The 25,542-nt window shown below is 37.7% G+C and overlaps 6 protein-coding genes across 10 annotated transcripts in view; 2 read left to right on the top strand and 4 right to left on the bottom strand.

The window, feature by feature from the left end:
- Positions 1-341: 341 nt before the first annotated feature.
- LOC123961187 (ras-related protein Rab-8B-like) lies at positions 342-5,631 on the bottom strand. 3 transcript variants are annotated; one of them, XM_046036337.1, is made up of 9 exons: positions 5,345-5,631; positions 3,973-4,217; positions 3,314-3,374; positions 2,975-3,035; positions 2,797-2,874; positions 2,558-2,647; positions 2,377-2,442; positions 2,239-2,289; positions 342-1,490 (listed from the first exon to the last, which is right to left on the bottom strand). In XM_046036337.1, exons 2-9 carry the CDS (start codon positions 4,094-4,096, stop codon positions 1,398-1,400), a joined length of 624 nt encoding a protein of 207 aa, XP_045892293.1. In that variant the 5' UTR covers positions 4,097-4,217; positions 5,345-5,631; the 3' UTR covers positions 342-1,397. The 3 variants fall into 3 exon arrangements, with proteins under 3 accessions (XP_045892293.1, XP_045892295.1, XP_045892294.1); XM_046036339.1 differs by having other exon boundaries at positions 3,973-4,103; XM_046036338.1 differs by having other exon boundaries at positions 3,973-4,220; positions 5,345-5,360.
- On the top strand, positions 4,810-6,488 carry rps27l (ribosomal protein S27 like). Its single transcript, XM_046036340.1, has 4 exons — positions 4,810-4,964; positions 5,528-5,636; positions 6,023-6,133; positions 6,262-6,488. Exons 1-4 carry the CDS (start codon positions 4,959-4,961, stop codon positions 6,288-6,290), a joined length of 255 nt encoding a protein of 84 aa, XP_045892296.1. The 5' UTR covers positions 4,810-4,958; the 3' UTR covers positions 6,291-6,488.
- On the bottom strand, positions 6,480-9,759 carry dnaja (DnaJ heat shock protein family (Hsp40) member A). The gene is made up of 8 exons (XM_046036334.1): positions 9,606-9,759; positions 9,066-9,206; positions 8,298-8,472; positions 8,054-8,158; positions 7,730-7,957; positions 7,412-7,642; positions 7,215-7,315; positions 6,480-7,120 (listed from the first exon to the last, which is right to left on the bottom strand). Exons 2-8 carry the CDS (start codon positions 9,195-9,197, stop codon positions 6,905-6,907), a joined length of 1,188 nt encoding a protein of 395 aa, XP_045892290.1. The 5' UTR covers positions 9,198-9,206; positions 9,606-9,759; the 3' UTR covers positions 6,480-6,904.
- Positions 9,760-11,938: 2,179 nt separating this feature from the next.
- Positions 11,939-17,838, top strand: acsbg1 (acyl-CoA synthetase bubblegum family member 1). Its single transcript, XM_046037778.1, has 14 exons — positions 11,939-11,985; positions 12,618-12,673; positions 12,791-13,059; positions 13,182-13,270; positions 13,466-13,586; positions 13,677-13,757; positions 13,848-13,997; positions 14,164-14,340; positions 14,629-14,810; positions 14,970-15,203; positions 15,315-15,532; positions 15,709-15,848; positions 16,971-17,217; positions 17,343-17,838. The coding sequence occupies exons 1-14, from the start codon at positions 11,939-11,941 to the stop codon at positions 17,417-17,419; spliced, it is 2,088 nt and encodes a 695-aa protein (XP_045893734.1). The 3' UTR covers positions 17,420-17,838.
- Positions 17,839-19,096: 1,258 nt separating this feature from the next.
- On the bottom strand, positions 19,097-24,434 carry idh3a (isocitrate dehydrogenase (NAD(+)) 3 catalytic subunit alpha). 2 transcript variants are annotated; one of them, XM_046037442.1, is made up of 12 exons: positions 24,289-24,434; positions 24,016-24,147; positions 23,419-23,481; positions 23,205-23,288; positions 22,566-22,680; positions 21,853-22,040; positions 21,312-21,445; positions 21,113-21,215; positions 20,908-20,972; positions 20,030-20,114; positions 19,702-19,854; positions 19,097-19,613 (listed from the first exon to the last, which is right to left on the bottom strand). In XM_046037442.1, exons 2-12 carry the CDS (start codon positions 24,043-24,045, stop codon positions 19,530-19,532), a joined length of 1,104 nt encoding a protein of 367 aa, XP_045893398.1. In that variant the 5' UTR covers positions 24,046-24,147; positions 24,289-24,434; the 3' UTR covers positions 19,097-19,529. The 2 variants fall into 2 exon arrangements, with proteins under 2 accessions (XP_045893398.1, XP_045893399.1); XM_046037443.1 differs by lacking the exons at positions 24,016-24,147; positions 24,289-24,434 and adding an exon at positions 23,661-23,806.
- Positions 24,435-25,070: 636 nt separating this feature from the next.
- The window catches only part of lrrc61 (leucine rich repeat containing 61), a 4,571-nt gene continuing 4,099 nt past the window's right edge, over positions 25,071-25,542 (bottom strand). Inside the window, exon 10 of one of the 2 annotated variants that reach the window (XR_006822778.1) lies at positions 25,071-25,508. The gene's annotated coding sequence lies outside the window, so the exon portion shown is untranslated. The remainder of the gene's footprint in view (positions 25,509-25,542) is intronic. The other variant, XR_006822777.1, reaches the window with a different exon arrangement.

The raw sequence follows: 25,542 nt of genomic DNA, 5'->3' as shown, positions 1-25,542 counted from the left end.
TTTTCACATCCTGACAATAAATCAATAAAGTAAATGCTCTGACACAAATGTGAAAAAATCCGGTATCTGTGGCTGTCTGTAACTAGCACTGACAATCATTTCATTCTGTCCAAATTAAATTATTAGCTGGCTTACCTGCCTGTATACCTGCCAGGTACGCCAATGTGTTTTGGGTGAGCGGCTCTGGAAGGAGGCCAGAAGGAAGGGGTTGGAATTATTTCAGATACTTTTGAAATCTAGCTGTCTCTTGATTGTTTCTCCAATGTTGCCTACCCATAGCTTTAATGTTAGTTGTCAGTGCAGAGTAGTGAAAATCACCAGAATGCTCTCTTTTAAAGATCCACTTTCTTTACTGTCTTTACTTTTCACATACAGCAGCTTTTAATCGTTCACATTACAGCTTTCCCCTGCATGCTGCATGTGTCTGCATATTGATTTGCATGCTGGAGATGTAATGGAAACCTACAGTTTAAAGTGAAAATAAAGTATATACGCAACGGACAGTTGTACTGACATATACACTATGTGAACAGCAAAAACACAAACTTCCTATATATGATTCACACTTTTAAATACTGTCTGTAAACATTTTCTTTTCAGATACTGTAACATGTGCTTAATAATGACCCACTCAGAAGTATCCCTACAGCTTTCATGCAAATACTGACAATCGCATAACATTATGTAGTAAGTACAGCTCACAAGAAACAACCAACCTTTCACATTTTCATTTTGACACAGAAATCTGTATGAATAAAGGTTTCAATAAAAATAATAAAAATTACATGAGAATACAGTCGGTTATATTTCTACATGTTTCTGTCTTTTCTATCACAATCCTGTGACTCCTTCTAGGCACAAATAGAAATGATGACAGTGCAATAGTAGACTATAGGCCTATTAATTTACAGTATATGATTTTACACAAATACAATCAATGCTGAGACTTGATGGCATCATAATAGTAAATATGACAATAAGTAGTGTGTATAAAACAATGCTACAGTTTATGAAAGAACTTTTTCATTTTTTCTCCAGTTATAAGACAACTATATGTAACTTAGATATTCTCATGAGTTCCTACAGAGGTATCAAAAAAGCCAACAGGATCACTGCCTCCTGTGAGCAGAAACTGCACGGCCAGATCCGAACCAGTGCTGGCGATTATGCACAAGTCTTTCACATGAGCAGATAAACATTATCAGGCCTCATTCCTGGTTGATCCTCTTCTAGTCAGCAGATCAGGACGGCATCCCAACCACTCACGAACCTGTGAGCTTCAGATGGCAGTAAGGCCCTCTCAATATGACCACTGCTGCCACAGCTACAGGGAAGCTCGGGAGGCAAGAAACTTCCAAAACAGCAAAGTCTCACTAGGACTGCGAACAATGAGCAGCCTAGAGGAGCGAACACTTGAAGAATTTTATTCTCTTCGACTTTTTCTCTGTGATCTTCACTGGTTTGCCTGTTCCTCCGGCATTATTGTCTGTCTAGCAAGGAAAATATATATTAGTGGAGGAATGTAATGAATACAGTATTATATGTTTAGTTTCATCAGTGGGGACCTGGGGGGAACATTAAGTCAAAAGAAAAAATGTAATGTAATTTCTTGAATTTCTATTCATATCAATCTAGCAAATAAACATGATTATAAAATTGGTTATTAGGCTTTCTAAAAATTTATATTTAGTAGTTACATACTATACTATATGTCAGTTAAACGTCAATTAAACATTCGATTTTCATTAATAGAGAACTCATATTTTATGACAAATATTGAGTAAGCATATTTACAATAAAAACAGTGTTGTACTGCCTTCTGTTTGAATGATGTTCAATTATTGCAAGCTTATAGGAGAATTTTGACTATAAACAAAAATATTTATTCAATATTTTTTTATTCTTAAATAAAAGGGCAGAGGAGTTTAAAGAAGTCCATGTTGCAGTCCTTCTCTCAGGCTGCACATACAAATATCCACCTATCACTGGGGAGGGCAGTAGCCGCTTTGTAGCCTGAGAGGCAAAGAAAAAAAAAACACTTGCTACTGTTAAGTCCAATCCTCTCCTCTCTCTCATCTGAAAACTGGTAGCTAGACATTAAAAAGACTGTTTCAGTGACAAAAGTGAAACTGTAAAAGTGGGGGAGAAGAAAAATCATAATATACATAATCAAAACCCCCATCCCAAGTGGAAATTACGCCCCTTGGCATTTATTATAAGAAGCTCTTAAAAACTTACTGTCTTTGAGCTCAGATTATGTAATATGTCTCTTCCCATGGTATAAAAAGCCTAGAATGAATGACAAAAATAAAACAAAATGTTTAATGTGAAACATGTTTATCTGTCATGTTTACAGAGTTACAAAAATTTGCTTACCTCTTCTACCATTAAGCTAGACTTTGCACTGGTTTCCAAGAACTTAACTCCATAATCAATAGCCAGCTACATGAGATAAAAATACAATGTTAGTATCAATCAGTGCAAATCGGAAAAGTGCACACAGCATATAAATTTGTTTGAGACTATGTTATAGGAATGACTGTCTGCAGATACTCACTTTTTCTCCTCTGTCTTTAGACACCTGTCTCCTGTCAGTCATATCACATTTGTTACCCAGGATCATCTTCTCCACATCAGACGAGGCATGCTGGGAGAAGTTAAATGACTCATTATGCAAAGTGCGCGTATGTTACTATCAGTACACCGCACACAATTTTAAACAGCAATTTCTACCAAGTATAAATTATGCTAAAATATTAGTTTATCTATTAGTACAAGTTTCAATTCAGAACTCACCTCTTCAATATTTCTAATCCAGTTTTTTATGTTTTCAAAAGACTTCTCATTGCAGATGTCATAGACCAACATAATGCCCTGCAAAGAAAAACATGCATCCTCACCAACAAAATCTCAAACGATGTGATATGCAAGATAAACCCATAGGGAAGAAATGTAGGATGAAGCGCAGACTTACCATTGCTCCCCTGTAGTAAGCTGTAGTGATGGTCCGGAACCTCTCTTGCCCTGCAGTATCCCTGAAAACACCAAATCAACTTCAGTGGTAAACAGGGTCGGTGATGGCGCAATGGATAAGACACAAGCCTTTGGTGTGCGAGACCCAGGTCCAATCCCCCACTGTGACCCATCCACCAATGTGTCCCTGAGCAAGACACTTAACCCCTCGTTGCTCCAGAGGCGAGCGACCTCTGACATGTATAGCAATTGTAAGTCACTTTGGATAAAAGCGTCAGCTAAATGAATAAATGTAAACAGACAGTCACACACACAGAAAGCCTACTCAAAATGCACTCACCAAATTTGAAGTTTGACTCTCTTTCCGTCCAGCTCTATTGTTCTGATTTTGAAGTCTATTCCTGCATTTGAATAAACAGACACAGATTGAACGGTATAGGCTGATGCTTACTGCGTTGATTAGTTGATGTTATAATATAATTTTTTTCTCTCAGATGTCTAAGATGCACCGCAAACCAGGCACTTCTGCCATGAGTATAACTTTTTTTATGGACTGTTAAACCTATGTCAAGTTGTAGGACGACATCATTCAATGTCACAACAAAACAAGCTGCTGTGGTATACTGTAGCGCTTTATGGATGATATAACAATATTTTAGCTATTCTGAGTGGAACATAAGAGGCTTCACATTTCAATAAGTTTTCCAAAGGTAGAACATCAAAACTATAGTTTTGATCTCATTCTAAATTTAACCTTACTGGTGTCTATCAGGAAAGGAGATCATTATCATTTGTGTCTCAGTCCCATTGTCTTGCGCTTTTGCAGTTAGTCCCCTTTTACCATTGTCTGCAAAATATAATAAATTCATCACTACCCTATAGTAGGTTAAATGTATTACTACACTATATATTGACGACCACTAGTGCAATGCACTAAAGCACTGTATTCAGCTGATATGGGCATTATGTCAGATTTAGGGGCGGCTGCAGGGTACTCACCTATTGTGGATATGAAGGTGGTATTGAAGGAGTCCTCGCTGAATCTGAACAACAGACATGTCTTACCGACTCCGCTGTCTCCGATGAGCAACAACTTGAAGAGATAATCGTAGGTTTTCGCCATTTAAACACTGTAGACGTAGACAACGTTTCGACAATGTAGGGCCGTACAGAGCTGGGAGCCCTAGTCTAGAAATCGTCAGCTGTCTGTGGCAGACCGGTGCCGTGATGGGTGACGTCACTTTCTGCTTTGCATTATGGTATATGTAGTTTAAAAGGACAAGGTGTCAACAGACAGGTTACGCTTTGTGATAAAAATAAGATTATGAGGTGACAGCAATTTTACCATATAACTATGGGATTCTGATTCTTATTAGTCTATAGCTACAGTAATAAAAAAATGTCCTACACCTATACCTATACCTATCTATGGCCTAACCTACATAAACATAAATCTGGTGTTTTTTCTCCTGTTTTTTCATTAAAATGCCCTCATGTGGCCTACATTTAGTTCATGCTTTTATGTGTCCAAAAGGGTTTGCCTAAGCTTGGGGTGAACAAAATGTACTATAATTTTGATTTTACAAAATGTTATAAAATATACAGTCTATGAAAATATCATGAAAATAAATTAGAATCTCTGTATCTGCTACAAACCATAAACACATCGATAAACTTGGGATGCAGGTGGCAGATTTTTGTTTTGCTTCATTTAAAATAGGCTAGTTCATGAAAAAAAATTCACAATGCCGAAATCCTTAAAACGTAATATGTCAATTCCATCGTCACCAAGACTATTTACTTGGCCAAAATCCCAACTTTTTACTAAATTCCACTCAAAGCCGTTGTACCAACACCGTTTTTAACATATCCTGTTGACAAGATTCAGTGATATCCATCCCCCCTGCTCCAGTTCCTGCCACTGCACAGCTTGTTTCTGTCCAGTCAGCCCGTATGCTTAGGAAAGCCAGCATAGCACGGTGAAAATGCCTGTAAGTTACAGTTTCTTGTGGTAATTTGTTTTTTTATTAGTTAATATTAAAGTGTTATCAGCTGCCTTTTATTGTCGAGTTCCCACCGTGTGTTGTTAACGTGTAGCAGCAGCACATGGAGTTAAAGTTAGCTAACATAGCCCCGTCTAGCATGGGTGGCGACTACTTGCTGAAACGCAACGGTACCAAATGAGAATGCGATGTCACATGTGGTGGAGTAATTTCAATACATTTAACTTACATTACTTGTATAGAAAAACTACAGTGTGACATTATTTATGATTTTCCATCGTTCATGCGAAAACGATATCTAACTTAAAGACAACGTCTGTCTGTAACAGATAACGTAAGATTTAAAATAATAACAAACGAGTACTTACATGGTTTACCACAGGAGTAGCGTTGTAATTATTAAAGTGTATGTGAGATCAGAAAAATAATGTTCGCTTGATATAGTACGAATCATTTAAAGCCATTGTTGCATGAACTTGTTTTACTGGCTCAGGTCTACTTAGAACTGTGTCAAAATAAATGTATTTGTTGTTTTTTTTAATTAATTCTAGTTGGCCAGAGACCTCCTCCACCCTTCTATTGAGCACGAGAGAAGACAACATAAAAAGAAAAGACTTGTCCAGAGTCCTAACTCTTACTTTATGGACGTCAAGTGCCCAGGTATTTCAGTAACTGTAGAGTAGATTTAACTCCTCCTGGACGTGTGATAACATTACATGCATAAAAAACATTATATGCTGTGGTGGTTTGATGAAGTGGTTTTAGGCCATTTGTTTGGTCACATATAGGCCCATTACTCATGCCATGTTTGTTGCAGTGATTAAGCAATCTTTTACATTACGTAGGCTACATGGCATTCATGAAAACATAATTTAAGTGCATTTTTTAAAGATACTATTTGTCACGTACACGTAGCAAGATTCATCCTCTGCATTTAAAACATCCCTGAAGGGAGCAGTGGGCAGCCGCTGTACAGTGGCCAGGGTATGTATTTACAATAAATGTTGGACCGATTGTTTTTTTTTAGTTTAACACTTTCTTCACAGGCTGCTACAAGATCACCACCGTGTTTAGCCATGCACAGACAGTGGTGCTCTGCGTGGGATGCTCAACTGTGTTGTGCCAGTCAAAGGGAGGAAAAGCCAGACTGACAGAGGGTAAAACATCCACACACACACAAAAAAAACTATTGCTAATTTTATGCAAAGGAGCACCACCTTATGCTATACATATACTTCAGTTGCAAGTTGAAGGCCATCTAATTTTTAATTTTTCCTTTTTACAGGTTGCTCTTTCAGGAGGAAGCAACATTAAACAGATTGTACACGTTATGTCTGTAATTAGGCCATGCTGTTCATTTCCATGGATTACAATTTAGTTGTACATTCACTGACAGGTTCTGTCAATGTACATATGTCCAACTTATGATAAATTTATAGACCAGCAATAATTTTAAATATGCAAGATACTTCAAGTAAAATCTCAAGTAAATAAAGAAAAATGTAAGTTGAAGCATTTGTGAGACCTTTATTGAGAAAAATGTTTTTCATGACTGAAATTACCTTCACAGAAAGTATACGAAGTTGGCCTTTCTGAATGAAAAGGAAAAATATGTGCCACAGATTTCTTAGGAAACATGTACATTTAAAAAGACGTGGATCTTAAATAGAACATATTAAAACAGCAACACCAAAGTAACAGTTTTGATAACTTAGGGAAAACAAGTAAAATGTGAAATAAGTAATCCACTTGAAGGTCCCAGCAGAGTCGACAGAAACAAATGGCACTGGCAAAAGTTTTAACTTAATGTTACAAATCTACAGTGCCTAAAGGCATGTCTGTCACAGAAAAAGTACCAAAAAAAAAAAAAGCATCCAAAACAAAAACACCCATTTTACTACACACAACATATTTTTATTAGACATTGATTACTGCGTCTGACATTGCACTCCGCTTCTGGGACCCTCCTCGTCTTCCTCATAAACCTCTCGACTGTAGTTTTTCCGTTCTGACCGCACATCCACCTCACAGAGTTCCACCTCCTCCATGTCGTCAGTCAACATCACATCCTCCCTGGGAGGAAGCAGTCTTTCCAGCTGGAACATGAGATGCTCTGGGAGCCAGCCTTTATCTGGGAATTCCACCTGAGAATTGATGAATTGCAGTTAGTGTTTGCTACAACAAAGAAACTGACAAGAGACCTTAATCCAGGTGAAATGTTGTGTTCAGAGTACTTACATCGAACTGAATGATGAGCTGTCCCTTTTCGTAAGGATCCCTATAAATGGGCATGCCCTCATTCTGAACACATTTGATGTCACCATGCTTGATTACTTGGCCTGTTCATAAAAGACAAGATGTTGATGAAATTTGAATTAAGAATATTGTTTACTGAAAAACGAAACAAGCACTGAAAACCAGCTGATCTCAGTTACCTGGCTTTGAGGTGATGATGAGTGCTCTGTGGTCTAATGTTTGAATGGTCTTTCTGAACCCACACAGGGCCTCAACAAGTTTGATTTTCATCTTCATTATCAAATTGTCATCTTGTCTCTGGAAAACTGGGTGGTCCTTCTGATCCAACACAATGATTACATCCCCTGGTTCCAGTCCAGGTTCCTGGTCACCTTCTCCACTGAATGTAATTTTCTGACCATCTTTCATACCTGCAGAACACATTTATCTTCAGTTTACATGATATTCACACCAGCTACAACTTTTATTTATGTCTTTATTTAAGGGGGGTGACAAACCTTTGTCGATGTGAACTTCAAGAATTTTCTTCTTGCGTTCTACTTTGTGCCCATTGCAGTTCTTGCAGCGGTCCTTTGAGTTGAATTTCTCGCCCTGACCGTGGCAGTCTCCACACATGCTTTGGATCTGCTGAATCATGCCTGGCCCAATCTGTTGCACCTTAATTTGTACTCCTTTTCCTTTGCAACTTGAGCACTTCTCCAAGGCACCTTTCTTCCCACCATAACCTGTAATAAACTAGATAATGTAAGTCACTGGACTTTTGAACACTTTATTGTAGATGCATTTAAAAAAAACAAATAAAACTACCAAACACAACATACCATCACATTTTTCACAAATTACATTCTTCTGAAGTCCAAGCTTCCTGGTGGCTCCCATGTACATCTCCTCAAGCGAAACACTAAGTTGGTGGACAACATTCTTTCCTACAGGAAAAGATGATACGTATAAGTTTAAACATTATACAAGCTATAGGCATGTCAATATAAACTTAACAGCCTGCTGCTAGTTCAGCTCTTAAATTATATATATATATATATATATATATATATTTCTATCTCTTACCCCTTCTCTCTCTGTGCATCCTTCCCCCACCTCCGAAGAACATGTTGAACACATCCATTGGGGAAGTTCCTCCGCCCATGCCTCCCTCTTTGATTGCCTGTTCTCCTCCTTGGTCATACAAGTCTCTCTTTTGTGGATCTGACAGCACCTCATATGCTTGAGATATATGCTTGAACTGTGAAAAAAAACCCCAGATGTTTTTGGAAAAAAACGACTGCATTTAAAGCTTTTTATAAATAATGGATCACTCCATTATCTAGGCTGTGGTAATGAGTTGCATGTTTCCAGGATTACTTGATATCAGTTTTCAGTATATATATATATATATATATATATATATATATATATATATATACATATATATACATACATACATACATACATACATACACACACACGTTTTATTTTTGCGGTACTCAAAAGACACTTATTTTCTGAATATTCATCTGTAATATGTCAATGTTATTTCAAAATACATCAGCTAAATGAGCCACTGAGTGTGAAGATATAGTCTACAGGGAAAGACCATTTTATTTTAAACATTAGTTTCACAACCTCCTGACATTGTAGCCTGAAGCATTTCAACACAGTGGCATGCGGGTTAATCTTCCTGTACCTAATCATACAGAAGCTGCGACTAGCTCATTCCAGAAAGTTCCTGCTGTGAATTCAACAAGGCGTGCAGTTTAAAATTAGACAGGGCACTTCCAACGGTCTGTAAACGGCTACAGGGACGCCAAAAAGGCCCTAAAGCTAAATGTAACTCACCTTCTCTCCTTCATTGGGGTTCTTGTCAGGGTGATATTTCAGTGCGAGTTTTCTGTAAGCTTTTTTGATTTCCTCCGATGAGGCGTTGGGTCTGACGCCCAAGAGATCGTAGTAGCCGGTCTCGTGAACCATGGTGATAACCTAAAACGTTCAACGAAATAAACCAGAAACGCGTTATACCACTTATTATTTTGTATTTTTCTAAGATGTGTTAATGTTAGCATCCAATTATATCGTTATCGAAGTAGCAACATGTCAAAAATCTATATAAACATTAGCTAATATCGCCCAACAACACAGTCCACATTAACCAAATCCTACGCTAAACTTAAGCTTAAAGACGTTAAATATAACGTTAACCCAAGTCTACAATACAGTAACGTATGCCGCAGACAGATAACGCGAATAAACGTTAACAGAGGCAGCACATGTGGGCAACTGTTAACATGTCAAGTTAAAGCTTGAATGAAACCGCTGACATTTATGAGCCGTATAGCTATATATCCTTTAAAAAATATAAAGTAGCCTAACGTTACTTACTTGTCAGGCGTTGTTACTACGGTCGCTTTCGCTCGAGTGTTACTGAGGCTGCTGAAGGAAGATGGCTGGTTCTTATATATGGATAGCCGCTACAGTGCAGAACTTTCTGGAGAGCTCTGAGAAGAGGGGGGCTGGGACTGCAGAGTCTAGAAAAGACCTGAGCTGAGGCAAAAAAAAAAAAAAAGAGGGCTAGAGAGGGAGGCATGTTTAAGGTTGCCAGACCAGCTTGTTATATATGTTGACCCAGTCTACATTAGCTTGGTTTGGTATAGTGCTGATAAAAGTGCAGTGGGTTAAGCCATTTTGGAAGAATTAGTTTACCAAAATAGGCTATTTTACTTTTAAGTAAAAGCACTGGTGCAACAGTGTAGAAATACTCTGTTACAAGTAAAAGTCCTGCATCCAAAATTTAACTTGAGCAGCCGATTTTAGGCAATATAATTGGAGTATAATTATCGATGCATTAATAAGTATGTTTTTAATGTTGCAGCTGGTTAACTTTCTGATAAGTTTTGTACACCGCTGTGTAGCTTAATAATAAGACATTAAAATTCATTTGTTAACTACATTTTGTGTTAAAATGAATCTAGAAAATAAGCTAACAATTAGGCTAAATGAATGTAGTGGAGGAAAAGGTTCACCATTTTCCTCTGAAATGGAGTGAAGTATAAGTAAATAGCATAAAAAAATACTGAAGTAAAGTAGAATTACCTCAAAATTTCAGTATTTGAGTAAATGTATTTATTACATTCCACCACTAGGGTAAAGGGTTCTAAAAGCATTTCATGTGAAACAGCTACTTTGAACTAAAGTCAAAGGGCCAATTTCAAAAAAAATCTTCTGAGTTTGCATATCAGAAGTCTGTCTGATAGTAAATTAGGATGGACTACAATCATTATCTGCCAGGACCTCAAGTGGGAACTGAACATCACCTCCCTCACCAAAAAGACCCAGCCGAGGATGTACTTGGTGATTGCCTGCAATCTTCCATCACTTCAGGACCTGTACTGTACGCCTCCAGGACTCTGAGGCGAGCAGAAAAGATTGCAGCTGACTTCTCCCACCCTGGACACAAACTGTTTCAGACTCTCCCCTCTGGCAGGAGGCCGCGGTCCATCAAAACCAAAACCTCTTGCCAGAAAAACAGCTTCTTCCCAACTGCAGCTAACCTCATCAACAAGGCCCGGGTCCCTCACTGACGCTCCCCTCTTTCAAATCATACAAATGTCTCTGTACATTTAAATATTATTTCATTTCATATCATGCACAAACCTGGCACATTGCACATATTTGTTGTTAATTGTTAATTGTTGTTGTTTTATTGTTATTTTTATTTTTTTATATTGTCAATTTATGTATTTATGTTCACAATATTATCTTCCATTGCAATACGTCTGCACAACACATACCGGAGTAATGCACATGTAAATATCTGCCACATTGTTCTTTCTCTGCAAAGAGTTGTATTATTCTTATATAACTTGCATTTGTTTATTCCATATTTATATATTTCTACATCTGTTTATGTCAACTGTACGCTTGTGCTACGTGTAGCACCTTATCACCAAAGCAATATCCTTGTATGTGTAAAATACTACTTGGCAATAAAGTTCCTTCTGATTCTGATTCTTATAACTGAATTAGTGCAAGTAAACTAATCCTGCTTTTACAGAAGACTCTTGGCAACCTATGCTGTTACATAACAACCAGAATTATTGCACACTAAATGATTGCAATGATGACTGTATAAGTAAACATTTTAACAGCTGCAGATGTTGCCTTGACTAGCTACAGACCACAGGATTTTAAGTAGCCTATTTAAAGGAACTCTAAAATGATTAAATGAAGTATTAAAGCTCTGTGCAACGTTTTGAATGAACTGAGCTTGTCTAGTGTAGGAGCCACATACAAACCCAATTGATCAACCTTTGGAATACTAAACTCAAATAATAGGTTAGATCATAGTTTCCACCCAACTCACCTTGGTCAAAGTTGAAAGTGTTGTATTGTTATGAGATAAGTTTTACCTTTCTGTGTGTGATTTAGGGGAAGATAATAATCTGATTTACATATGAGAAGACTGTGCTCATTTAAATTCAGGACATGGTCTTGAGTGAGAGGTCCAATCCACTGCACACATGGACTTTCTGATTCGTTTCTCAACCATTAATGGCTTCATAAGGCTTGTGAAACTGCACTTTTAATTTACTTGTTCTTGAAAACTAGATGTGTATGCCAATCAGATTTTGAAAAGTGTCTACTTTGAGCAAATCCAGAGACTTGGTTCTACATAACCTGTAGCCACACTACCAGGACATCTATCAACTAACAGTATGGAATTTCCTAATGAAGAGAAGGGAGATGATCAACTTGAAAACAGGTAAGCAACATAAAATTAACTTTTCTGTTCCTTTAATCTAGAGGATTAGGAAATGGTATAGTATCATCAGACTACAGTAATGCTCTTACTACTTTTCAGTTAAGGTCGAATGAACCAGATTCACCAGTTTGCATGCAAATTCACTACAGTACAAAATTATTGATGTGTGATGACTGTTGGATTTTGTCACTGACCACCACTTTTGTTTGTCTGTATTCTTTAGAGTATCAACACTTTTGCCCAAGTTGTTGAATGAATTTTCCTGTCCGCTTTGTATTAAAATGGCCTTCTGCCACCACATTATGAGTATAGATAAAGAATGGAAGTCCCATTTAGTAGTTCTAACCCCATAACATTTACTTCCACATTATTTGGTTAAGTCAAAGACAATATACATCAAAATAATAGTTTTAATGAGTGACAGCGAACAGTCTTTCAGCTTTCATTGAATATATTCTGGCAAACAAAGCATGGGGGCTTTAGCTGTGCCAAAAGCCTGACATTGTGTTGGGTAAACAATGCAGCAAATTAAACCCATGTGATGGAATGAACAGCAGCCCCAAAGTTTGCCACAATGTGAGGTGGAGTGTATACAAGCTATTTGGAGCCCATGTTTCCTCTGTGCGTTTCAGTGTTCAGGAGTCTATGGCGCATGAGCAGACAGATATCGAAGAACATGCCTCTGTAGGTGAGTTATGAGCACATGGGTCTGGGTCTAATACCAGCAGGGTAACAGACGGGGCTTTTATTCCTCTTTTGGAGGGATAAGATTTATTTTTCAGATTTTCTTCCTCTCACATCTCAGGAAAGAAAAACATAGAAGAGGAGTGGGCTGGCGCACCTCTTGCTCCAGCTGATTCTCTTTGGACCACTGATGCTAAAGGCTCAGTAAGACTGAGAATAGACGAAGGGTGTCCAGAGGAACCTGTCACAGTTCACCAAATGTTCAAAGTCTCAGTTGAAAAATATGGAAACATGTATGCACTCGCCAGCAAGAAGAACAACAAATGGGAAAAGATAACTTTCTTGGAGTATTATCAATTCTGCCGGAGAGCAGCCAAGAGCTTTATAAAGGTATGTCATACAGATAGAGAAATTAATGTCTACAGTACATACTAAATGACAACTTTTGAGTGTTATCAGTGGTCAAATTTGTAATAAAGAAAAGACAAAAAACTTTCTGTTAATGTGTGCAGCTTGGTTTAGAGCGATTCCATGGAGTGGGAATACTAGGATTCAATTCCGCAGAATGGTTCTTCTCTGCAGTCGGTGCCATCATGGCAGGGTGAGAAAGAAACATCCTAAAGCAACAACAAACAGACTTGCATTACACTAAGCACTGACCTGAATCAACCTGTAACCCCAAAATACTGTATAGTCCTTAATGTGCTCATTATTTCATCTGTACATGCTCCTGTTGCAATGACACATTCACTTCTTTCTTTCCCCATTTCTATAATGACATGTATTCTTCCTATAGGGGGATAGTGGCTGGCATTTATGCCACAAACTCACCAGAAGCATGTCAGTATGTGGCTAGTGACTCCAAAGCCAACATTATTGTGGTGGAAAACCAAAAGCAATTGGACAAAATCCTGCAGGTAACATTACTTAAATATAGGACTTAAAAATAAGGTCTTTACCCACATGCAAAACATGCTGTGGTAAATTTCTCACTCTTGATACCATAGATACGTGACAGACTGCCCCATCTGAAAGCCATAGTGCAGTACAGTGGACACCCCCAGCAGAAGATCTCTGAACTTTACTCTGTAAGGCCTTCTGACAACATTTAAAATGATACAGGTCAAAGAGACTATAGAGCTCAGGCTACGATGCTGTATGTTTTTGGTTTGTGACAGTGGGAGGAGTTCATGCAGCTGGGTCTAGATGTTTCTGAGGAAGAACTGGATGACCTCATCTGCAGCCAGAGAGCCAACCAATGCTGCGTCCTGATCTACACCTCTGGCACCACAGGCAGACCAAAGGGAGTCATGCTCAGTCATGACAATGTAAGCTTTCGTGTGACTATTGTTAGTCTGTGCTTAGTCAGATTCAACTTCATGTTATTATGCAAGCAGTTGCATGTATTATAGCTTCTTGTCACATTGTTACATGGTGGGCAAAAACAGAAAAAAGTAAATAAGGAGTCTGTCTGAATCTATGACAAATATTCAGATCACATGGACTGCCAATCATGCCAGCAGGGCTGGCAACATGCAGCCGGCCGACACCAAACAGGAGTCACTGGTGAGCTACTTGCCTCTGAGCCACATCGCCGCTCAGATCTATGATCTCTGGACAGGCATCCAGTGGGGTGAGCTGGTATACTTCGCACAGCCAGATGCCTTAAAGGTAAAAAATATGCAAAGCGGAAATAATGTGTTTAAGAACAAGCACTTTTTCATCAAACTTTCATTAAATTTAAGGTAAAAGCAATGAGCTAAGGCTCTACCGTGGTTACAACTAACAGACCTTCCAAAATGAAGTGCTGACAAATATTTGTTGTTGCTCTCTTAAATAATACTAAAATAAAAACAAACTTTTAGCTGTCCAAGATGAATAATGTACTCAATAAACATTGACAACTGACTGATTTAATGTATGTGTTTTTAAACTCTTTATGTACTGGATTTGTTGTAGGGAAGCCTGATAACAACACTGCGAGAAGTTTGTCCTACATCCCATATGGGTGTCCCGCGGGTATGGGAGAAGATGATGGAGAAGATAAAACAGGGAATTAGTGAGTGTGGATATGTGAAAAAGAAACTGGTGACATGGGCAATGTCAGTCAGTTTGGAAGCCAATCAAAAGTATATGCAGAAGTAAGTGCAGATGAAGCTTGAATTTTGGGAATAATTCTTATGTGATATGAATACATTTGGGGATATAAATGGCCCCACGAGACAACACAGAACGTATGTGATCAATCAAAGAGAGGTGATTTCATTATATTGATATTTCACTTCTTTGGATTTTTTCAGGGATGAAGAGAAACCTTTCCTCTTTTTTCTGGCTGACAGTTTTGTGCTGCAGAAGATTCGGGCTGAGCTGGGCCTGTCTTGCTGTCAGAAGTTCTTCTCTGGAGCAGCACCAATCGGTAGTGAGACGATGCAGTTTTTCCTGGGCCTGAATATCAGGCTGTATGAGGTATATGGCATGAGTGAGAGCACAGGGCCCCACTTTATGTCAAGTCCCAAAGCTTACAAACTACCAAGGTAAAAATTTAGGATCGTCAAAATTATATGTAAAATCTGTTATGTTTGAGTGCTTTGAATTTGAATTTTATGAACATAAAATAACAGGAAGAATTATTTTCTCTGACAAAGCTGTGGCAAGGTGGTGCCTGGCTGTCGATACAAAATGGCCAACATAGACTCTGATGGGACAGGTGAAATATGCTTTTGGGGACGTAACATTTTCATGGGTTTCCTCAATGTGGAAGACAAGACAAGAGAAGCTTTGGATGAAGATGGATTTCTGCATTCTGGAGACCTTGGGAAGATAGATGAAGAGGGGTTCTTGTACATCACAGGGAGAATAAAAGGTAGAGCTATGTAAGGCTATTGTGAGAAAATTGCTTGTCTTGCATCACCATTTCACAATCTGTACATTACCCACACATGAGCGCATGTTGTTCTGGACAGAATTTAGGGCTTCTTTATCCTTGTAATGAGTCATAAACAGCTGTAATGTCAGAGTACACCCTCTTTCTTCATTCAGAGTTGATCATCACTGCTGGAGGTGAGAATATTCCCCCTCTTCCCATAGAGGAAGCAGTGAAGCGGGAGCTACCTATCATCAGCAATGCCATGCTCATAGGGGACAAGAGGAAATTCTTGTCAATGCTTTTGACCTTAAAGGTAATAATAATAATAATAATAATAATAATAATAATACATTTTATTTCTAAAGCGCTTTTCAGGACACTCAAAGACACTTTACAGGTAAAAGCAGAAGTTATGTACATTTAAAACCGATTAAAAACATAAATAGCATAATATAAAATATACAAACAGTAGATAAAAACATGTGGTGCGGAAATATATGAGAGCAAGTGGCGACCATATAAATAACAAAATAACAAACAGCAGCAGGTGTAATATAATATTATCTGATGTTATAAGCTAATCTAAAAAGGTGGGTTTTGATAAGTGATTTGAAAGAGTCCATGTCGCCGCAATCTCGGATGTGTATGGGTAAGGAGTTCCAGAGGGAGGGGGCTGCAATGGTGAAAGCTCTGTCGCCCCAGGTACAGGTCCTGATTTGTGGTGAGAGGAGGTTAGTGTGAGAGGAGTGGAGGTTGCGAGAGGGATTGTGGTGGTGGAGCAGGTCTGTGAGGTAGGAAGGGGTCTTGTTATGGAGGGCTTTATGTGTGAGGAGTCAAGGTGGAGCTGTTGATGGAAAGGCTGAAGTTGTTGATGTTTTTTGTGAGTGATTTGGGGCCGATGATGATCATGTCAGATTTATTGTAATTGAGTTGTAAGAAATTGGTTTGCATCCAGGTTTGTATGCCGGTGAGGCAGTTGGTCAGAGTTGCAGAGGTAACTGTGGTGATGGATTTGGTGGAGATGTAGATCTGGACATCACTGGCGTAGCAGTGGAAGTTAATCTGCCATTAGTTTGTGTTCAGATAATAGAAAATGGTATGCTGTACTGTATTCTTGACATCAATCATATCTCATGTAAAGTCATGTTATGGTACTGTGTAACATATGTATCTTTAAAAATAAACAATTTACGGACATAAATAAAAGTTTACACAGCAGCAGCAGTGTAGATAGCAAAGGCAAATATACACTCCCTTTTTTCTTGCTTAAACGCAGCTGCTGTAGTACTGTTTTTATTTAGTGTTCTTAATGTCAAACTCCCTAGAGAGATTTGGTTTCACAAGTTACTACAATTGTTAAATTTCACAACTAATTATAATTTATATGGAAATATATATATATATACGATTCCAGGAATTTAATTCTGTGTTCCAGTGTGGTAGCATAACAGAAACCATGGAACCAACAGAGGTGCTGAATTCGGAGGCTGTGGCGTTTTGCCAACAGCTAGGCAGCCAAGCAACTAAAGTGTCTGACATCATTGGAGGAAAAGACAAACAAGTGTACCAGGCAATTCAAGAAGGAATCAACAGAGTCAACTCTGCAGCCACCTCTAATGCCCAACGCATACAAAAGTGGACTATTCTCAGAAAGGACTTTTCCGTTTCTGGAGGAGAGCTGGGTAAATTTAGCAGAACATCGATCAGTAGACAATGTATAAAAATATATCATGCTTTTCATGTTAAAAACCATGCAATTTTTAACCTGTGGCAAACTATTGCTCATTATGTTGCTTTCTTATTCCAGGTCCAACAATGAAGCTTCGTCGCCCAGTCGTGTTGGAGATGTACCACAAGGTCATAGAGAGCTTCTATGAAGAATAGTTTATAGAGAACTGACTAACTGTTAGTATGAAAATCACGTCACTTGCAAATCTCATAATGTTTGAGGACATGCATGGAATTTAATTATATCTAGTCTTGTGTATAAAATGCATAAATAATACAGGAACCATATTTAATTTTTTAATAATATTTAATCCTTGATGACATATCCCACTCCATTAATTTCCTTCTTTTGATATTGATGCCATCTGGGCGGAGGTTCAGAGTTCCTTGTGCACGGAAGTGCTGTTATGAAAAATCCTTTATCCCTCTGCCATTGTGCAGCTCAACAGCAGCTAAGGAGAAACATGGATATACTGTGCTGAGCCAGCATGTAGCACTCTGTATTTAGTATTTAATTTTAAACTGACACTGGTCAACTGTACTGTTCTGTACTGTATTGTATTTCTACATGCACCATGCATCAGGGAAATTATTGCATTAATGGACAATACCATTTTGAATCTTAACAGGAAACCAAGACTAGGTTTTGTGAATAATACTTGCTATTACAATACAGAGTCACACCATTTTGATGCATCATGTCATAGACTGAAATATTTGTTTCTCATTTATATTTTTGTCTAGTCAACAATTTATTTTTACTGCTTTAAAATCTTGCTAGTTAGTTGCATGACAGGATCTGACCCTGTATTTTGTGAAAATATTTAGCAGTATTCAGTATATTGTTTATACCACTTCAGAGAAAAACTGTGGCATAATGTAATCACAGGGGTCACAGGAGTTGATCATCATAGCAAATAAGAGTTGTTTGCATAACAATAAATAAAAAGTCTGGCAATTCTGATATCATTGTAATATTCCTTTTATACATTCATGATATTTGCAGCAAGAAAAACAGTATGACATGAAAAAAAGACTTAGTGCAAAAATATGCCAGTTTGACGTTATGGTAGCCAAATTATGTTGAAATCATAAAAGCCCATCAGAATTTTTTAAAACATAAATGTGAAATATATTGACAAACACAATACTTTAGAGTAGAGGCCAAGTTCAGCCAGTAAACAGACAATTAGGAATAGGAATAAAATACATATCACATATACAGTAACTGTTGGTCAAGAGTTTTAAGACAGTGATTTGGAGTGTGCAGTGACAAAAAAATATAACATTCAGGGGCCTCATTACAGAGACTTCCTAAGTCTGAAATCGTATCTCAGTTCAGCATGACATTTAGGATTTTTTATATTACAGAAACATGTTTCCTAACTGCATTTATCTTAGGCTAGGAATTTAGCTATTACAGAAGTGTCCTAACTGCATTATTGCCTAAGAATCCTCAGTTAGGTTGGCATAAGTTCAAAACAACTACCAACAATGCCAGTACCACTGTTGTTAGGTCTGTGTGGCAATTACAATAAAACTTTTAAACAACATGAACAATTTTAAAATATATGAATGAAAGTGGGGCTGGACAATAAAACAATAACATTATGAGGTGGTGATGGCGCAATGGATAAGACGCCTGCCTTTGGTGTGAGAGACCCAGGGTTCAATTCCCCACTTTGACCTCTGACATGTATAGCAAATAAAATTTTGGATAAAAGCGTCAGATAAATGTAAATGCAATAATTATCGTAATATAATTTTGTTCAATAACAATATAACATTCAATAAATGTTTGATTTTATTCACTTAAATTATACATGAATTAGGACTTATTTTTTAAATTTTGTTGAGGAAAAAGGACTGAAAAAGCTTTTACTTAATTTTACAGATGAATATTTGTTGACAAAGATTTTATCATAATTGTTTTGAATGTTCGGCAGTACTCTTATTCAAATCCTGCGCCGATACCTTCTAAGAAACTTTCCAAAAAGGTGGTGTGTCCCCTCCTCCGCTGACTGAGATAGGATATGACACAGCAATGAGTTTAGGAATTGGTTCTGTAATAGAAAAATCATCCTATTTTTCAAACTTAAGTCAAGATAGGACAAGCAGTTAGGATTTTTTTCTGTAATGAATCTCAAACTCATGAGTTTTTAAAAATAATACATATTTTGGTTTAAAATGTGCAGATACAACATGACATATTGAGATAAAGAGACCTTAACCCTAACAATTAACTCCTGGCCCCTTTAGCATCCTTTTAGTCCATATTCCGCACTCTTTGACATATTGCTTCAGTGAATTCTGAGCACTTGGAGTTTCCTCCTAGGTCTTTTGTTAGAACCTTGAAGACAGACAACAAAAGCATTATGGACTGAAATAGGAACTTTATACCAAAACTGCAAGTCTTCATTTCTTGCAAAGTAGATTACCTGTCTGTCTCGAATGGTGTCAAAGCAAGCAGTCTCAATCTTCTTGGCGTAGTCGTGCAGGCCCATGTGCCGCAGCATCATGACTGCACTGAGCAGCAAGGCGGTGGGGTTGGCCATGTCTTTTCCTGCTATATCTGGGGCAGTTCCATGAACCTGACAGTAGAAATGAATCACAATCCATCATTATGGTTAATATTTATATAAAACCCTAATTTAAAACTTTTATATGTTTGGGTGAATTTCAACTATGAAACTTCTACTTTGATTCATGGGAGTAATTGTGAAACCAGAAAAAGGGGTCTGACTAATGTGAATAAAAAGAACATACCGACTCAAATATGGCAACACCATTGGCACCAATGTTTCCACTAGGGGTCACTCCAAGTCCTCCAATTAGTCCAGCACAAAGATCACTGTAATGGTAAACAGATAAGAGTTAGAAATTCTTGTGCATATATCTTCACCTTGCTAATTAGATTTCATGTACATAGACACAACATTTTGAATTGAAGCAGACAATTTCAGTGCTATTTGACATCCTCACCACAAATCATATGTCATAACATCTTTATATTTAGTGACATTTTCAGACACCTTTTACTATTCACTGGTGTTAAATTATTACAGTACACATTAGTCTAAATACTTTGAATTAAGTTTGAATTTTGTTTGACATTTGTTAAACATTGTTATTTTTTGTTAATACTAGCATTGTACACAATACACAATTTTACACTGACACAATAGTGTGTACAGTACATGAATATACAAACAGAGGATTTTCTGTATTATCAATTGCGTTTTCTGGCACAGTAAATTCTGTTGAAGAAATTGTGTGTAGTAAATAATAACATAGATGTATTTATTTTAATCAAAGACAATATGAAGCACTGAGAATCAGAGAGTAAATAATTAGCGTAATAGGAAGGGGACTGTGAGGTTTAAAAGATGCATTCTGAACCCATAGCCTTCATATTCCAGACTTGTACATTACTTTCTGCAAACTCAAGAATAAACTACTTTGTACTAAATGAAGTAGAGAGTTTTGTTCTCCTGTTTCTCATTGTTTGTTCCTACGAACCTAATAGCGTTTTTTTTATTGAGGGATGAGCAAGAACAAAATCAACCACAACAATATGTTGCGATTTGGTGCAATTTAATTATGCACAAAAATAACGGAGAACATGGCATCTTACTGTATTTTACCTCAAGATGTCGCCATACAGATTTGGCATCACTAATACATCAAACTGTGTGGGATCCTGTACCATCTGTTAAAACAGGTATAAATAATGCCACGATTAATTATGAATGTTAAATATGCAAAATATTAAACAAAATATTGCTTCTTGTCAAACTAAAACATTTATACACACTAAAAAAATTCATAGCAAAAGCTCTTGGGACTTACATTAAGGCACACAGTATCCAAATACATCTCAGTGAATTTGACATCTTTGTGCTTTTCAGCAGCCTCTCTGCATTTTCGAAGGAAAAGCCCATCTGACATGCGCCTATAAAACAATAAAATAATAAAAAAAGTAATATCATTTAATTTGAATTTAAAATGATACGTTACTTGAAAGTAATTTGTACTGACTACGACTTACATAATATTGGCCTTGTGAACAGCAGTAACACTGGCCCTCTGATTATTTCTGGCGTATTCAAAAGCATACTCTGCAATGCGTTGGCTGGCTTGTTCTGTAATGAGCTTAATACTCTGTACAACTCCATCAACAATCTGAAAATACACAAATCCAAGAAAGATTTTGGTAAAATCTGTAAACTATAGTATTTCAGTAATATCAAAATCAAAGTATTAACAGATTTTATTACTAAATATCAAAACGTGCGTGCTGGGGAATTAAAAAAATACAATGAGACGTTTACATTTATTCATTTAGCTGACGCTTTTATCCAAAGCAACTTACAATTGCTATACATGTCAGAGGTCGCTTGCCTCTGGAGCTCTTGCTCAGGGACACAATGGTGGATGGGTCACAGTGGGGGATTGAACCCGGGTCTCTCCCACCAAAGGCATGGTCTTATCCATTGCGCCATCACCACCCCGAGACATCATTTGAGACATCAAATAAAAACTATAAATTGTAACAACTAGACAAGTAATGTGTTTTTAAAAGGTCTTACCACATGTTCAATCCCACTGTATTCTCCCTCAGTGTTCTCCCTAATGGTGACCAGGTTCACATCAGTGTAGGGAGTCTTGTAGCCCTCCATAGACACACAGGGGCGCACATTGGCATACAGGTCAAAGGTTTTCCTCAGCAGCAGGTTCATAGAGGGATGGCCAGCAGCTATTGGTGTCTTTAAAGGACCTGCAGATTGGTAAGTAAATCAAATTATTTACTAGTTCACCTGCCAACACAAAAAGAAACTATATTAAGGGGATAAGATCTTAACCAATGTGCCATAAATGTAGTGAACAATAATGTACACTTACGTGTTTTTTTTTCCCCCCTCCAGACAACTCTGCCTCTGATTGGCTAGTATAAATTGCCTCTGCCGATCATGGCTGAGTAGGGGGCAGAACCTGACACAAGCTGGTGTCCATCAAATGAAAGTTGTCGAAAATCTGCTTATTTATAAAAACCTCTTCCCATCAAAATGATGTAATTATTTTATTGGGCCTGTAGGTTCTTAGGTTTGGCGAGTCCAATTTACATCTATAAAACTTTCATAAAAATTCCACTTCCCATTTTTTTGCTGCGGGGTAAAGCCACTGGGATAGAGATTTCTAGTCGCTTGAAAAAATATATATGAGCAGATCACCATCAACCACAACTTATTGGTAATCAATCCCATTTTTATTAAAGTAATTTTGAGTGTAGAAAGCAGGTTACCTTTTAGGCCAATTTTGTTCCTGTCCATCGATTCTTTGGCATCAGGAGGGATCATCCACTTGCCACCAGGTCCTTGGATGGCTGTAACATTTCTCTCTTCCCACTGAATAGGTGCCTAGATAAAACACGTATGCACAGCAAAATCCCTACATTAGTTTACAGCATGCCGTTTTTAAGACTTTAAATATGATTCTGATTTGATCTGACTTTTTTTGTTGAGTATCAGTGCTGGATTGATACAAATAAAGTGTTATCTCATGCCATGTGGGGCGGCTGTGGCTCAGGAGATAGAGCGGGTTGTCCGTTAATCGGAAGGTGGCTCAATCCACGGCTCCACCAGGCTGAATGTCAAAGTGTCCTTGGGCAAGATACCGAACCCCGAATTGCCACTGGTGGCTGTTCCACCAGTGTATGAATGTGTGTGAATGTTAGTTTCTGTTTGAGAAATTAGGCTCAGTGTATGAATGTGTGTGAATGGTGAATGCGAATGTAAAAGCACTTTGAGTGGTCGAGAAGACTAGAAAGGCGCTATACAATGCGGAACACGTCAAAAATTATTTTGTTTGTTAATGTTCCTGATAATGTTTATTTTTGTTTGTTAATGTTCCTGGTGAACAATGTTATTTTTCCAGAACTAACTTTAGCTGCTTCAAATATCTTCATAACAGCAGTGGAGATTTCTGGGCCAATCCCATCGCCAGGGATTAAAGTAACAGTTTGAATCTGTGAGGCAGAACAAAGACACAAGAATAATTATGCACTTCAGAGATAGTCACAATTTAATATGTTTAAGAAATTACATAAAAAAATCTTTAAGAACATTTCGCTGTAGCTCTAAAGGAAAGATTCATACCCCACGGGTGAACGTCCTGGGTTGTGGAGTCTCTTTCTTCAAAGCTCCAACCACCCATGACACCTGACAATCAAAAAGGGACAGGTTTAAAAGGCATACATGCAGGTCTTGGCAAGTGATAAACACCATCATCACGGGCAAAGACAACTAGAATTTAGGGCAAACTGACGTAGATGACAAAAAGGAAAAGTGCAACATTTCACAGCATAGGTTATCTTTGCTCAGTTGAATTGCAGACGTACAGTAGCAAAGGCAGTCTGACGCAGCGAGGATAGTTTGCGTTTTAATCATAGACTGTATATAAAAAGGTTTTATAGGTAAAGTTATGCTTAAAACAAAAAACAAAATCTTGTGCCTTGATTTTGCTAGCTTACTGGCTAATTAGCGGTCAAGAGTCCGGTTACTATAGTAACTGCATACACGTAGCCTGTGCGTTAACGCCTAGCTTGCTAGCTGGGTAGGTACTGAGCTGTTTCTGGTATCCCTGCTGTCTGTGACTGTGTGAACGACAATAACCTAACGTCAGCTGATGGACTTAAACACAGTGCCATGCGTATGGGGCAATAGTTTAACAATTTCATGTTTTCCCGTACATACCGCTGACCTCCAAGCCTTCCCTGCCATCATCAGCCAGCCAAGGTCGATACAGCAGCTGCAGCACTTGTCAAGCTTCCCAATCACTAGCCAAAGCCGATTTCCGTTCTGAACGATTTTCTTCCCAAATAAACCCTTATCAAACAAATTTACACATTACATAAAGTCACGAATAATGAAAATTCCAATTATTTTAAAGTAGTAACGTTCAATTATGCACTTAAATTTATTTTATAATGGTGAACAATTGTACACAAACAACCAGATTCCCTTTACCCTAGACGTCTTCCGGGATAAACACTGAGTTTTTTTTCCGAAGTGACTTGGAGCATGGATGTATAAAGCGTCCAGTAAAACCACAAACTCAACAAAATGCAAGCTTTCCAAGGGAAAAATAATATTTTACCATAAACGGGCGAACTATATAGTTTACATGTCATCCATCATTGTCAAATATTATCCTGAACGCTGTCCGTGCATATCTTAACATAATCTGTTAAATTACACAGTATCTATCCCTTTGCATTAACTTGTGTATAGACTGTATGTTGTTTTGGTTATTTTATATACCGGTATATGCCTATTTTTTCACCTATTGTATACATAATATTATAGTCCTGACTACTTTTACCTATCTTTGTGCAGCTTTGTTGTCCTTGTGTTTGCTGTATGTCTATCTGTAGCTTCATGTTAATTGTTCTTGAAACTATCTGTAAGTAGCCCTACACTGAGAGCAACTTAAAACCTGAATCAAATTCTTTTCATGTGTAGACGTACTTAGGCAATAAAGCTGATTCTGATTTAGTTTTGCTGGACAATTACCACCAGCAGGTGGCGCCAGTGGACTGCTACTGAGAGTAGACAAACTCCAGGGGTAAATACTACAGGTTGCTTATTTCTTTCCTTTAGCCATGTTATTAATACACATGTTCTTTGGCTCTGGCTGTACAACAAGTGTAAAGTATATATGTATCAGTTGCCTCAAAGTAGACTTTGTAGATTTGAGTAAAAATCAAACATGTGAAGTACACCTTTATAAACACAGTATTTTCCACAAGTTGATTGTACACATAATAAACTTTATGGTATAAAATGGTAAAGTAGAAACAGCTGAAACAATCATTCAATCACTTTTTGCAAAACTTACAAGAAAGCATACAGCATGGCACTCCCCAAATTATCCAGCAATGCCAAATGGAAAAAAGCTCTTAATCACTTAAACCTATAGAAATTCTTAAGCAGCATAGGTCTCAGCATAAATGCAGGCTGAACATGGTACAAAATGCACACTGTGCAAGTAAAGATATCTATGCACCAAACTGAGGGGAGTCAGTATGGATAAAGGTTTTCAAACCACTTACATGTATTGTATGTCAGTTACCCAGCGCTTAGGATGTGATGCAATTTCAACAAATGCAACACAAAGCATGTGTGTCTGGCTATAATACATATCAAGCACTTGGATAAAGCTTAGTCATTTCAGAAACCTACAGTACATTGGCCATGGTAGATCATACAACAAAAAGTTGC

This window comes from Micropterus dolomieu, linkage group LG22 (genome assembly GCF_021292245.1).
Source record: "Micropterus dolomieu isolate WLL.071019.BEF.003 ecotype Adirondacks linkage group LG22, ASM2129224v1, whole genome shotgun sequence".
NCBI classification, from domain to species: Eukaryota; Metazoa; Chordata; class Actinopteri; order Centrarchiformes; family Centrarchidae; genus Micropterus; species Micropterus dolomieu.
This window is presented reverse-complemented; position numbering and strand designations above follow the sequence as displayed.

Excerpts from the sequence above, each read along its gene's own strand:
- LOC123961187 (XM_046036337.1), bottom strand. The coding sequence starts at position 4,096 with ATGGCGAAAACCTACGATTATCTCTTCAAGTTGTTGCTCATCGGAGAC. Across the intron at positions 3,036-3,313 it reads AGAGTCAAACTTCAAATTTG|GGATACTGCAGGGCAAGAGA; the intron begins GTGAGTGCATTT and ends TGGTGTTTTCAG. Across the intron at positions 2,443-2,557 it reads CTAAAGACAGAGGAGAAAAA|CTGGCTATTGATTATGGAGT; the intron begins GTGAGTATCTGC and ends TATCTCATGTAG.
- dnaja (XM_046036334.1), bottom strand. The coding sequence starts at position 9,197 with ATGGTTCACGAGACCGGCTACTACGATCTCTTGGGCGTCAGACCCAAC. Across the intron at positions 8,473-9,065 it reads ACCCCAATGAAGGAGAGAAG|TTCAAGCATATATCTCAAGC; the intron begins GTGAGTTACATT and ends TTTTTTTCACAG. Across the intron at positions 7,121-7,214 it reads AGCTCATCATTCAGTTCGAT|GTGGAATTCCCAGATAAAGG; the intron begins GTAAGTACTCTG and ends ATCAATTCTCAG.
- acsbg1 (XM_046037778.1), top strand. The coding sequence starts at position 11,939 with ATGGAATTTCCTAATGAAGAGAAGGGAGATGATCAACTTGAAAACAG. Across the intron at positions 11,986-12,617 it reads GATGATCAACTTGAAAACAG|TGTTCAGGAGTCTATGGCGC; the intron begins GTAAGCAACATA and ends TGTGCGTTTCAG. Across the intron at positions 15,204-15,314 it reads AAAGCTTACAAACTACCAAG|CTGTGGCAAGGTGGTGCCTG; the intron begins GTAAAAATTTAG and ends TCTCTGACAAAG.
- idh3a (XM_046037442.1), bottom strand. The coding sequence starts at position 24,045 with ATGATGGCAGGGAAGGCTTGGAGGTCAGCG. Across the intron at positions 20,973-21,112 it reads TGGATACTGTGTGCCTTAAT|ATGGTACAGGATCCCACACA; the intron begins GTAAGTCCCAAG and ends CTGTTTTAACAG. Across the intron at positions 19,855-20,029 it reads GTGTTGCCATATTTGAGTCG|GTTCATGGAACTGCCCCAGA; the intron begins GTATGTTCTTTT and ends TTCTACTGTCAG.
- rps27l (XM_046036340.1), top strand. Across the intron at positions 5,637-6,022 it reads TATGGACGTCAAGTGCCCAG|GCTGCTACAAGATCACCACC; the intron begins GTATTTCAGTAA and ends CTTTCTTCACAG. Across the intron at positions 6,134-6,261 it reads AAAAGCCAGACTGACAGAGG|GTTGCTCTTTCAGGAGGAAG; the intron begins GTAAAACATCCA and ends TCCTTTTTACAG.